This window comes from Cebidichthys violaceus, unplaced genomic scaffold (assembly GCF_023349555.1).
Source record: "Cebidichthys violaceus isolate CVI_PGR_0920_01 unplaced genomic scaffold, fCebVio1.0.p SCAF_22, whole genome shotgun sequence".
Taxonomy (NCBI): Eukaryota; Metazoa; Chordata; class Actinopteri; order Perciformes; family Stichaeidae; genus Cebidichthys; species Cebidichthys violaceus.
The window spans coordinates 10,693,913-10,708,349 of NW_027176395.1; the positions used below are offsets into that span (position 1 = coordinate 10,693,913).

General features: G+C 41.1%; 1 protein-coding gene across 1 annotated transcript in view; it reads left to right on the top strand.

The window, feature by feature from the left end:
* Positions 1 to 14,437, top strand: part of dph6 (diphthamine biosynthesis 6) — a 55,903-nt gene that overhangs the window by 25,207 nt on the left and 16,259 nt on the right. Inside the window, exons 9-12 of the mRNA XM_068718108.1 lie at positions 439 to 589; positions 1,031 to 1,156; positions 2,799 to 2,928; positions 3,102 to 3,276. Of these exons, the coding sequence (XP_068574209.1) occupies positions 439 to 589; positions 1,031 to 1,156; positions 2,799 to 2,928; positions 3,102 to 3,276 (582 nt within the window). The remainder of the gene's footprint in view (positions 1 to 438; positions 590 to 1,030; positions 1,157 to 2,798; positions 2,929 to 3,101; positions 3,277 to 14,437) is intronic.

Consider the following 14,437-nt stretch of genomic DNA (forward strand, 5'->3'; position numbering starts at 1 on the left):
CTATTTAAAGAAGTAGCAAGGAAAGTATAAGTAAACAGCAGGAAGAGACTGGTGAAATCCAAAACATGTCTCACCCATCCAGTCATGAGTTTTGACTGACAGCCAGCCTGATTGAATCTACAGTATCAGAAAACACCACTCCCTATTCGCCTGAACCACGAATATGTTAGCATGTTGTTTCATAGTCATTCACCTTGAAGTTATATGTATCTGGGCTCTTGTCATGAAAGACTGACACACACACACACACACACACACACACACACACACACACACACACACACACACACACACACACACACACACACACACAGCCTGCTTGGTGGGGTATTTGAAAAGGTTGGCTAATTATACAGCGTTTTGTCTGTCTTTGCAAAAGGCTCAGCGCACTTTGGTGGGCGTTTGGCCTAATGTATTCCCTGTGGTGCTTTATTGCAGGATGTGGTGGTGAGAGCTTTGCCCCATGGTAGTTGTCCTTGCCAGAGCGCCATTGACAAGATGACTGAGGAGGTGGAATATGCTGATCAAGCTCAAGACAACCAGCAAGAATTTACATCAAATTGTGACCTTAGTTGTCAGCAGGGCCACGGTGAGATTCATTTTTGGTGAGACATGCACGTGCTGACATGCATGCTTGAGTGTGTGTTTATGTGTGTGTGTGTGTGTGTGTGTGTGTGTGTGTGTCAAATGATATTTGTGTGTGGTGTTTGCTCCCTGAATCTGTGTCATGCGGCCAGCATCATGATGCTAGTATTTCTGTGTGAGTCTTTGTCAAGAGCTGCATTTTTGTGACAATCTCTGAATTATTTTCTCCTCAGACATGAATCACCTATGCATGAATGATCTATCATACAGCATATGCCTTAGTTGTAAATGAAGAAAAAAACTGAAATTTACACACTCATTTTCTATGTTCTAAAAGTCTTCAACGAGCAATTATAAGCCTGGACAAACCATTTGTACTGCCCAAAATATGTGTGAAAATCCAAACCAGCTAAACTTCTTCCTTTTCATTTACATCTTCCTGCAGATCTCCCTCCATCCTGCTCACCAAGAAGCTCCAAAGGCTATCAGTGGATCTCGGGCGTCAACGGTCTTCAGTGCAAAGATCTCGGGATCCAGGGCCAGACATCGGCAGCTTTCAAACAGCTGCAAAGTAAGGGAAAGTGTGAGGGAGAGAACATATTGAGAAACACAGTGAATAGTTTTGAAGAACATGGTGTACCACTGCTGTGGACATGCTTTTAAATACCTCTACACTATATGAGGGTCTACTAGAAATTCCTTTTTGCCTCCCTTGAATCGCAGAAGAAAAGGCACACACACACAACGTCATCAAGTAAACTAACCTTTAATAAGTCATGTTTTCTTCAATCAAATAATAATTGCATTTTTGATATGACCATGGGGAGATGATACAGAATTCCTTTTTCCAGGGGCGATTTGAGCAGCTCAGTAAAACATATTCTACAAGGCTTACTGTACTACTGGAGCCCCAAAAATCCTTTAGAGAAAAACATATGGGGAAAACTTCTTTGTCCCTTGGGCGTCTTTGTTTCTCCTTGCCACGTTAGCTAAAGACATATGAGGAGGAGGAGCTTGGGAAGTCGTTACTTATTCAAAAGTGCTTGTCAACCCAGCAGGCAAAACCCTGTGTGTCAGAGACTCCGTCCGTCACAAGATTGGGATCGCGAGTTGGCCACCAAACAAGGACAAGCACTTCAAATTAACCCAAAACAAAGCCTCTTTTAAAACACATACACTCACACTGCAGTCATGTTGGGTGGGTTATGGTTTTTGCCCTGCAGAAGTGCATGCTTTTACACTGTATCTGATTCTTTCTTTCTCTCTCGCTCTTTTTTGATGGAGAAAGAGGAGCGAAAGATGAAAAGCATATTTAATGTTTATCGTGGTGCTCGGCTGAACAGCCTTCACAGTGCAGAGACAATATTAAACAAGTTAATATTTAATGAACAACCTCTTTGTATGAGGGCGAAGTAGTCTGAGACGCTGGTGTTGGCAAAGGAAAAACAAACTTGAAGCTCTTTCAAATGATTGTAGGGTGAAAGGCTTTGCTTTGAGCCCTTGTGCCATTGTTTGAATCCAAAGCCTACGATATGCACACATACTGCGTTAGACTGCTCTTTATAGAAGGGGACAAATACCATTACCACTTTAATGCAGTTTCAATGGATTCAAGTGTCAGGAAAAAACATAGAAACTATCCACCTCTTAACTACAGCAGTGATAGCCTTCAAATTACTTTTTGAACAGGCTGACTTTATGGAAGGTTGTGAGCCTGACATTTTGACAGCATCAAATGCCTGTACACTGACTTAGACTCCATGAGTATTTGTTTGTCACTGGCAAGTTTGTCTGTTGCAGTGGGAATAGATATAACTCATGACTTCTTCAAAACCAAATGTCAAAAGAAATACTAGAACTAGAATCATTTTATAGAGGTAAACCAAAAAGATGCGTCTCAAAGAACAAATTTGATGGAATTGGTGACCGGTTACAAATAAGACTATACTGGGGCCAAATGCAGCACTTCTTTTTGGTCACAAGCTTACCATTTTACTTACGTATACATGGTCATTTTTTATATTGCTTTTTTATTTGGAGTATACTGCTATATACCACTTACATATATGTGGAACACAACCACATTTACCAAATATACACTAGTTAGCTTAGCGAAGGTGGGAGTAAGTTAGTTGGAGGTAAGGTTATGTTTCCACAATTTATGATATGCTACGCTACAGTTATTTACAGTACAACTTGTTGGCTGTGTCCAGGTGAGTTGGACAACAGAGGCTGGAAGATGAAGGACATCATCCTTGTTCATCTGTATGTGAAGTCCATGGAAGACTTTGTTCCTCTCAACACCGTCTATAAGAAACACTTTGGCATAAACCCTCCAGCAAGGTAAAGGTGCAAACACACATACAGTCCTTTCCCACGTTTTCCTTCTCTCTGTTAAGGGACATTTACATTAACTCCAAATACATATGCTTCTCTTCAGCAGCTTTATTCTCAATTCAATTCAATTCAATTATTGTTGTCGCATTCGTTCCATGTTTCCTCTCTTTTCCTTGTAGGGTGTGTGTTCAGGCTCCTCTACCTGCCAGTCAGCGGCTGCAGATGGACTGCCTGCTCCATGACTGGACCGAGCCCCTGGAGGAAGGCTGCTTCCACCAGAAGGAAGCCCTGCATGTCCAGAGCCTGTCCCACTGGGCCCCAGCCAACATCGGGCCCTATAGTCAGGCCCTCAGGGTAAGGCTCCAAGGTCCACAACAGGGGGGGGGGGGGGGGGGGGGGGGTGCTGGTATTGGGTAAGAGTGCTGACAGTTTATTAGACTAATTATAAACTAAACTTTCAATAGACCAATTTAATTATTCCGCTAATGATTTCAGCATTACGGTCTTGTCAAGTGGTGTGCTTAGCAGGCCACCCAGTTATCTACACACATTTATTCATTTCTGTTCATTTTTTGTTCATTTCACCCCCCTTTTTCACATAACTTCTTTGGCTAATAATTGCAAATGATAGTGAAACTGAATCCACTGAATCCCTTGATCCTTGTCTCAGGGGCCGAGCCAGAAACAAGACATATTTTTTTCTTTTGCGTCATTGTTAGCAAAGCAATTATTACTTTATATTTTAGGTGACTAATAGATCAATGGAGAACTACCATGGATTACTTGGATGAATGATGCATCTCGCTGGTGATTCTTATGATGCTTTGTTGTGCTTGACTCTTACAAAGCAATTAAAGTGTCTCCGATTACGTGCAGTACCCTGTGTTTGTCTCTGTTGGCTCTGTTTATGTATAGCTGCATGCAAGCAGATGCATGTGATTGTTGTTATGTGTGATAGTTTGTTCTCATTACTACTTTTATGTATACTTGTAAATATGTATCCCTATTATAGTGGGCAGTGTGTATCCATTTTTGCACTTGTTTGTAAAGCTACGAATACAACTTCTTTCGTATTGTTTCAAACCCAGGAAGAATGTCAAATTCAAAGGCTGAGCAGAGGAAGTGTGGGCCGTGGTTGCACGGTTGGCTTGGTGTTTTGTTTACCCAGTGTGTATTATATGGGATTACACTTGTCAAGGTACTGTCAACAAGGATAGCGTCCATCTCCTCCACACTGTCCTTGATCCTGCAGCCAAATCCGTCCATGAGTGAGAACATGTGTGGATTACCCATTCATTGAGAGCTTGACGGCATATCTCACCAGTGTGTCACTGAAGCTCAGAGGTTTGGATTCCTGAGATGTAACCTACAGAATCAGGTTTGCTTTTAACTTGATTTCCTCAATGGAGTCTCATTGAGACATGAAATTGAAGTCAGTTGTAGGCGTGTGCTATTGCCTCTGGAAAACAGCCTGATCTCTCATACCTCTAATGATCATTCATATCCAAAGCAATTTGAGAAAACAATGAGAGGAGTTTGCTTGTTCAGAGCTGTGCACAAAGCTTCACACGACCCCTGTGTTGCCTCTCAGTGTGTCTGCTCCTCTTCCACGCTACAATGACTTAATTTGATCAAAAATGTATTAACAACTCTTCAGTACAGCTAGAGATTTTTACATATTGATACAATTACCCCCTTGCTGTGAGCAAGCATGCTGTGCCACCCCTCCTCTCACCAGTACGTTGACTCCATCTTAATGACAATTTTCCTTGGTGACTGTTGCCGTGTGACACCATGGTGACAGGGCTCTGGCAACAACAGAGACGGAAAAGCTGCCGTCTGAGACCAAATAACCTGGAGCCCTCCACGTTCACTGTCTGTGGAAAAGAACTGGTAATTAAAAGAAGGATCCGGCTCTACACGGGGGTTGGAAGGGGGGGTTGAACTTGAAATGATTAAAAGATGAATTTGTGATCTTAATTATGTCCAGAGAACGTAATCAGTTTTGTGCAGCAGAGTTGTTTTTGTGATGAGGTCTTTGAAGGGGCAATGACTTAATGCAGGATAAAATAAATAATTGAGACCCGCCTTTGATGAATAATTGTGGTTAAGTGTTAACTTTCTTGTTGGTTATATTGACAAAGTGTAGTAATGCCAACCATTTGAATGCGCTGTATTCAAATAGGGCTATAAACTGATCAACGTCCAGCTCTATTGGGACCAGTTTATTCTTTTGACAAGTGTCCAGTGGTTTGAGAGACAGCACATGGCTACTGACAGGCCATGCACTCTGGTCGTGCAGGATGTGATTACAGTAGGTTTCCGCATTGAAAGGCTGAGTCTGGTGAAGGCAGAGTGGAACGGCATTAGGGATTGGCATGTGATGGATGCTGGACCTTCAGACGCCATCCATCTATTCATCTATCTGCCTGGCTTGTCAAATCTCTCAGCTTCAGCTCTCGGGAATGGCAAGCTGACTGACTGTCAACTTGGCCTGGCAAGCTGACAGATTCAGATCTGACTTGATTTAAAGAATTAGTTAACCTTTATGATGTCAAAGCTGCGGGCCTCTTGGTGTATTGTATGTTAATGTATGATATACCGGTAGTTTAGGTAAAAGCCGCAAGCTATAAAGACAAGAACAGTGATTTAATGTATGCTTTGTTTTTACACCGTTTCATATTGTTCCATTCCTGATTGACACGTGTTTAGAGGTTGTATTCACCATAACATGTATTCTTGTAGTATATCATTTCTGAGTGCAGCATTATCAAAGCTCTTGCCGCTGTTTTTTGTTTTTCTATCTTATTTATCAGAGATCTAATGCAAATTTTGCTGTCATTTGTTCAGACACAATTTGCATAATCTAATTAAGATATAAGACATTTCACTGTTTTAATAGATCAATTTATTGAGAACAAAAGATGCTCTCAGACATTTTACTGTTTTAATACATCAATTTATTGAGAACAAAAGATGCTCTCAGACATCCACTATTTTTTTTGTTGCAAAATATCAAAACTAATTCTCTCATTACAACAAAAGCCAAGTAATGGCATGCTTTTCAAATAAATAAAAGTTATGACTGCATTTTCTGTCAGTTGTTTCGTAAAAGGAGCTTTTAAACAATTCCGTTGCATTAAGATAATAGCAGGAAAAAAATAATTGGTTTCTTTAGCCAGCAATGTTCCATATTTTTACACAGAAATCCATTTGTACTAACAGACAATTACACATATGAGTTGCCAGATGGAAAAAAAAAATTGACCCGTCATTTACTGAAGTCAGAGGTAACAACAGGAGTCTCAAACTGCAGGACGTTTTCCACATCTATTTTAGATTAATTCTTCCTGCTCCATCACATTCCCTTTGGAGCCACATTTACACAGGCAAACACAAAAGCCAAACCAGGTCTGAATAGGAGGACTATCGGTTGAATGGCTGTTAAACATCTCCTCTTTCCTGTTAAGGTAAGTGGCTCACCCCTGGGATATTTGCGAGGAAATTATACTCACTGATCAGATTCTGCAGGGTGTGCTTTGGGAGCTGACTGCTCTAGCCTCAGGTTGCTGGTGAACACTAACCCCTTGCCTCATTCCCATAATTGTGAGTGACAGTCAATAATGTGGAAGACCGTCTTGCACAAGCCTGCGATAGGATTTGCATTGGATTTTGAAAATTGTCAAAGTGGACTGTGAGGCATCAGGAGGGAAGTGGATCTGACACTGCCAATTAGCGTCAAAGAGAGGAGTGTACTGTGGCGGGTTGTAGAATTTGAATAATCTTCTTTCAGGAGACTTAATGTCTAAAAACAATGAGCTGAACTTTGTCTGACTCTCTTGATGATAAATTCAGAGGTCAAGCTGAGTCATATTGAGGTTGGGCCACCCATGTAGGACCAGACCAAAAGAAGAGCATAGCTAGAAGTTTCTTCTGCTTGTTTGGAGCCTTGTTTAGATTTTGCTTATTTCCGTCAACAACATAGCATATAGAGAGTATTATAAATTACTTTCAGGACTTATTAAGATAATTGACAGTAGAGAATAAAATGTGTGCAAGATCCACAAACTAAGTTGACCATACTTTGTGGTTACGTGGTATGCATCTGAGACTGCTGCCTAATATAAATATTTAACCTATTAATCTCCATCTGTGTTTTAAAAGAAACATACTGGTATATTACAGTGATTTCTATAAAAAATGTAGTTGGAGAACACATAGCACACAAAGAGTTTGTGAAGATAGCAGCACTGGTTTATGGTGAACAATCAAAGGGCTGACAGATGAATATGAGCTAGTGTGGTGAGTGAGAGAGCAAAAATGTTAGTGATGAATAGCAGAAATTAAGCTAAGTGCTTTAGTTTTATGGTTTGTTGTTCTCAGAATGTTTCACTACTGTAAAAGAGTCAACATGCACAATTCAGCAGCCCCCTCCTCCATCACATCAAATAACCCCCCCCCCCCCCTCCACGCCATCTCCCCAAACTTCCTTTACATCTTGAGACTACATCTTCCTCAATTACCACAGAAGAGTAATTAGCCAAAAAACAGTGTGTGTGCGTGCATCTGCGTTCGGGGAGGTATTCATGCAGCACGAACAGATTAATTGGGACATTTAACTTCATTTCTAATACAACAAAATTAATCCCATAAAATATGAGAGATCTCGGAGGAGGTGCCTGTCAGCATCTGACGCATCTCCCCTGTTTGCCATAATCTATTAAAACCTTCCTTTTATCTCACCTCTCCCCTGTCATACTTTATGGATTTTTTCATAAACACGGCCCATTCTTCATAAATGTCTCAATTTTCTAGTCTATTAACATTACTTCAAAAGCACTTGATAAAAGAGGAGGGCATGCGTGAAATAATGCACCAATAATACGAAGCGCTGGAGGCTAGAACAGTAGGGGCGGCTCGCTAGCGTGCACACTCAGACAATGCAAGGGATGTTATCAACTTTAATAAAGAACAAATGATCACTTCCAACCAGGGAGGAGGGGAGATGAGGCAGGGAGGAAGGGGTGGGACCAGGAGGGGAACAGTTGTCGAGTAATTGAGTCGATGAAAAATGAGGTCTTGAAGGCTCAGCGGTTTGAGCAGTCATGAGATTGAAAGCTTCTCAAAACTACGTTCTTCAGCACTTGTAGTCACTTGTTCCTAGTTGCAGTGGTGGATGTTAACACAGATTTGTTTTTTCTTTTCATTTCACTGAAGGCACAAGTAGAATAGGCTCGTTGTTTCCTTTCCTGAATGCCTGAATTGTGTGCAATGAGTTGAACCTTTTGTCTGGGGAGAGTCAGAAAGGTTTTTGACAGTCGGGTTTCACCTCACAGCCTTTCCCCAGCGAGCATCGATTCAGTTCCTGTCTCTGTACATCACCTGAGTCTGTCTCTGTAGGCTTTACTCATCCTACCCAAACACTGGGGTCAACTGTCTTCATTTGAACTGGACACACACAAAACATACTGATCAAACCCAGTAAGACCTTACTGCAGTGGCTTGTCGGCTGTATGCCCCGAGGCCAGGTCTTATACACACATAGACACAGACACACACACACACACACACACACACACACACACACACACACACACACACCTGTGAGCTCTTTGTGAAAGGCTCTAGCTGTATCACAAGGTAAACTGGTTTGGTCATTAAAATGAGTCACAGGTGAAGACTGTAGCCCACTCATGAGTGACTGACAGGACGGGTATATACCGCATTTAATCCGCTTTGATTGACTCGCAAATAGAAAAAGATGTAAGCAAAGACAAACAAAATGGCCGATTGCTCAAACACACGTTATCTTAAACCATCAGCACCTAAACATTTGTCGGCAAATTTTTGCTCGTGTGCAGGTCTGCATACTCTTGTATGGAAAACAGGGATTTTTTTTCCCCCTCCACTAATATTGCTTACCATAGCAAGATGTATATTTGCGTTGACACATGGTCATAGCGCTGTCCTGGGACATTGTTAGAGCTATTGGTCGGGGGTTGGGCACTTGTGCCTGTAAATGTGTACACATATATGTGAGAGGTCATATCGGACTACGTTTTTAATCTGATGAGGGGGCAGTTTTATGGGAAGTGGTAGACGGCAGAGGAGGTAATTATGTTCCTCCCAATCCTGTCCCACACGCCCCACGTCCCCCCTTTTCTCTCCTGCTGTGACTGCGTAGAGGCTGACCTGCCATCGCGGTGGTCATTTTCGGGAGTCAGTGCGTTCTTTAATACATTATCCTGTGCCGCTGCTTCTGCAGCACCACGTGGGGACAGACTGGTATCAGCTTGTACCAGGCGAGGACAGGGGAAGGACTGAATCTGTCAGAGTGCATCGACTCTCACGCGGACGCGTACGCCGGCGCTGTGCTCCCACCCCGGCCCCTGCCACACTCCCACTCATTAATGGGCCCGGCCCTGACAACTGATCCTAATTGCCTTTGAACAGCTCTTCATGTATTATTGGTGCCTGACTGCCTTGGTTCATGTCAACAAGCCATGGGGAGCAAGGACAGGATATCCACAGCCATCACCCCTCTTCCTCTTTTACATACTGAATGATGCGGAGATACACCTATATGAGATATGCATGTAAATATATGCTGTATAAGTAATGTGTGTACGTGTCCCACATAACCATCCTAAATCACCTGGGAAGCCTTAAGAGAACTGTGCTCTGGTGTCTCTAGTGAATGGTCAGCCCCCCCATCCGAGTCCGTCTACTTTCTGTGTAAACAAGTATTATGTAAATATTTTTGAGGCTACAGTATATCAATAGAATATACTAGACCATTTAATGGGATGTAGATGAATGTAATCAGTAATGATGTATGAATATGATTTTATTTGATAAATGGATTACTCTTTTCTTTTTTAATTTGAGACGACCACACGCTACATGAGTGTCTATGCGTGTGTGTGTGTGCGCTTGTTTTCTTCTCACTTTGTCACTGCCGATGAGCAGTGGAGGGGCAAACGGTTCAGAGATATCAAGGAGGCATCTGAAAAGCGTCGTATAAAGATCCCACCACAGCAGATATATGCCAAGACATTTGCGCTGTTACAACTGCGATCACAAACACTCAGTCAAAACACATCATTATTTGTAGTCCCATGTGTGAATTATTACCCCCATATCCAACTTTTTACTTCCCATTTTACCCCTCAATTTAAATACAGAAAAAGGAGAGGTGCAGTGGCTTGGCTTTTTATTTGTGGAATGAAATAACTGAATACCAAATGCATAGATAAAAAGCATAGCGCCATGTCCTGTCCACTCCCATCACTGTCTGAGAGAGGAGAGACGTATGACCATCCCATTACTATGGTAACTAGCCACTATATTCAGAGCTGCCCGGGTGTGTTTTTTCCCTCTGCAGTGACGAGAGGGCATAGCTGACAGGGCTTACACACACACACACACACACACACACACACACACTCACACACACACACAGATGGGGAGGGACTGGATGATGCTCCTTGTGAAATATACTTGTGTGGCAAATACAGACAGAACAATACAGGAGCCATTTGCCACACACATACTAGTGTGGTGACATACAGAAACTAATAGGGGACAGCGTTAGGGAGAAATATAACAGCCTAACTTTTCAACATTTCACTCATAGCCAAAATGTTTTACTCAAAACAAGTAACACAGAAACTTTAGAGGAATCTAGCTGTACATTTAATTAAACATAGGCAAATAGGCACAATACAAAACTGAATTCTTTCATATTTTTGACGTATAGTTATCAGCCAAACAGAATTCAATTAAATTGTCTAGAATTGTATTAATAGTGTTTTGTTAGCACATAATAAATGATATATAACAATAAATGATTGATATGTTACCAACCAACACAGTGTTTGTAACACTGATTGTCACCCACCCAGACTGAGTGGCTTTTAGAGACGGCTTGTTACTGAAGCAGATTCCCTTACTGACTGCTGTGCAGCCCTGTACTGTCGCTTGTGTATTTTAGGAAACTGCTATTATAAATGGTTTCTATAATTGTTATGCTCTCCTATGTTTCTGCGATTCCATAAGTTGCACACATTAAAAGTGGCAGTCAGCGCCTCTGGTTAGAAATGATTATTACATCCGCATGCAATAGTTTGCGAGCATTGCCATTTTGTCTTCATTTATTAGCTGATTTTTTTTTTCAGTACTACAGATGAGTCAGACAAGAGTTAGCGCTTACACTCCATTTACTTTTGGCCACTCGCTTCATCAAAAAATTTGACATGGCAATTCTTCTGCGTAGTAACTTTTAACCTGGGTCATTCATTTTTCAAATGCCATTGTCATCAAAACACGTTTTAGTGAGGTAAAAATGGCTGCAGATGAATAATATACAATCCCCTGATTTTTTTCTGCAGACATATCAGCATGTTCACTTTTAATATATATTTATTATTGATATTATGGATTTATTATGTAAGGGGATGTCAGGCCCCGTAAGGCTGGGTAATGTAATGTAGTTGAGATGCTCAGGGTAAGAGTTCATTCAATATAAAATAGAGTACACAATATTTTCCACATGTCAAAATTTATTGAGTTGAATTTGATGCTCCGACACAAATGTTAATATTTGCTCTATTTTTCAGCAGGGATTCGGTTCATTTTCAGTACAGTGTATTTTATCATTTTGCTATAGTGAGGATGTTATTATCTCTGGGGCACTTTTACAGTAAAATAAAATGTTTACAACAACTCCAAAGTACGTATAAGCAAGGATTTTGTAGATGGAAAATCTTTCTTCTTAGATTTTAATTTCATTTTAGTTTATTATTTTAACAGACACATTTCAGCTACGTTTGATTTTCATTTTTTGATGATAAAAAATAATATAGAAAAACACTTGTGTAGATATTGCAATGGAAACCACATACAGAGGCTATTTTTTATCATTTCCCCCCAAGTTTTCCTCCATCCATATTAATGGATCTCAAGTGGTGGAATTTGTGGTTTATTCATGCAAACATTTTGACTTCGCAAAAAAAAGAAAAGAAAAGTAAGAAAATCCAAGAAGACTTCGATGATGTCTAGCCAGTCTGTCCACGGATTGAGTGGCCCGTGTATGAACAGCATTGTTGATACTCCAGCTGCCTTTTTAATGCAGCCATACTGCCATCTGTTGAGACCAGAAGGGACTACATCTATTTGCTCTCCACTGCATGTTACCATCTTGTTTAGTCTGTCTGACTTTCTTTTTTTCTTCTTTTTTTCGCTTGTGTGTTGTCCATATTTTACTTGTGAATACTGAACTACATGTTGTGTCCATTACAAGCTACAGAGTATCAACAGGGCAGAAAAGACGAGGTGTGTGTGTGTGTGTGTGTGTGTGTGTGTGTGTGTGTGTGTGTGTGTGTGTATGTGTATGTGTGTATGTGTATGTTTTGAATGTGGATGCAGAGGACTTTTCTCTCTGGAACCAGCAGCTTCATGTCGTTGGGTTGCAGGCTGCTCTGTTTTTGACATTCAAAATGTCTTATGCAGAATAGACATATCACACTGTGGTCCTATCCTTCATATCGTACACACACACACACCCTGTCACACACACAGACTTCACCACTTCTCATAGTTACGCTTTAATGGTTGTGCCATTTTGTGTTGACATCATTCTTTTGTGCCCAGGTTAGTTTGTTGCATCCATTATCAGCCAGGCCAAGAGATGGAGCTTCAAAAAGAGGAAAAATATGAAAAGACAGAAGAGACGAGGTGGTCACAGCTGGGAAGGGAGAAAGAACGGGGGTTGAGGGTTGCAGTTTCAGCATCATTCAATCAGACAACATGCCCCTCAGCTGAAAAAGCGAGACCCTCCCCGATTCTCTCGAATTAGGGAGATTAGCGGGAAAGCGCATAATGCAGGATGATGGAATTTGTCATAATTTGCATTGTCCTGGAAAGATTCGGTTTGATAGAGCGATGCGTGGAGGGGCTTGTCATATCCCACGGGCAGGTCATAGAGGAAGCTTGGCAGAAATGATTTTTGCGATATGTGCATCAGTCGTAAAAGCCTCAAAACCAATTTGTCAAAAAATATGAGGTCGGGACAGTTGAAGGCAGCAGGGCATTTTGCCTAACGCAATGAAAAACCATGCCCCTCCATCACTCTTCATCCATAGCCCAGCTCTGGTGTGGCACAGTACTCAACAACAACAGACAATTTTATTAGCTTTGAGGATTTTTTTATGTTTTATTTGATCCTTTGTCTTTATTTTACATAATTATAGCAACAGTCAATTTAGAACAAAACACAGAAACCATGCCACATTGGATCAACATTTTTATTGTGTTTTATTTTGTGGTAATATATATTTTGATTGTGGAAATATTTATTGTTTATTCATGCCTGTTGGCATTCTGATGTGTCTCCCTGAGCATCCAACAGTCAGGCTCCTCTGACCTTGGTTATAGTACTGAGCGGCAGCTCCTGACTACCACAAAGTTGACCAGAGCTGACATGACAGTGTTACTCTTCCACACGGCTCAGTGTCTATAGAGTGGGCATGTTGAGGGCAGACATACAGGCACAACAGAAAAATAAACATAAGCTTGGAGAAGGTGGGGGTTGGGGATAGGCCAGTGTCCCTTAGACTGACCACACATTGCCTCAACAATGGTTCATTGTAGTTGTGTAATTTTGAGTACACTTCTAAATTTGTCATCAAAATAACCTTGTGTTTTGAACATATAGTTTGTTTCCTAAAATAAATGTGCAGTTTTAAACCTGAGAGAATGCATTCAGAAATGCCCTATACTTGCACTCTTTCTCTTTGTGCACTTCATACGGCTATTTATGTCGCCGTTAAGTAACACTGATTTTGTGTGACAGTTGAGCATACAGGGGTTAGGCTCAAACTGGAGCACAAACAGGAAGAAAAAAATAAAGATACTGGGAAAAAAAACAGGAGGGAATAAAAAAGGCAAATATCTGCCTCCCCCTTCCCATGAAGCCTTAAATGAGAAGCCTAACATGGGGAGAGATTCTGTAGAGGGAAGAACGGTTGTGGTTCTCCTGAAAGGTTTGTATTTGTAGAAATTAGGTGTCAGAAGAGGCAGGATTTCCTCAGGGCGCAGCACAACATGAGCCCATCTCTTATCATTTCCCACTCCCAGACGTGATCTGCTTTGAATGCACTAATGCTGAAAGAGCCCCACAGACTTGAAGCCAGTTCAAGATGAAATCACAGCACACATCCCTGACAAACTGCCATCCACCACACAAGGATTAAACAGTCGTTCCAAATCAAATCCCCGCCAAAAAGCAGAAATAATATATGCACTTAAATACATTCAACAGAACTTCAACCTCTGTTTTTTGATCCCCACATTTTGAACTATTTTCAGCGATTTGCCAACCCTAAAATATTCAAGAAAAGAAGAAAATTACTAAAGAGTCAAGATAGAAATTTGGAAATTTGTCACATGTATTAAGAATGTTCCATCAGGGATTAGAAGTAAACCAAAGAGTGTCCCATTTCAAATAAATTATAGT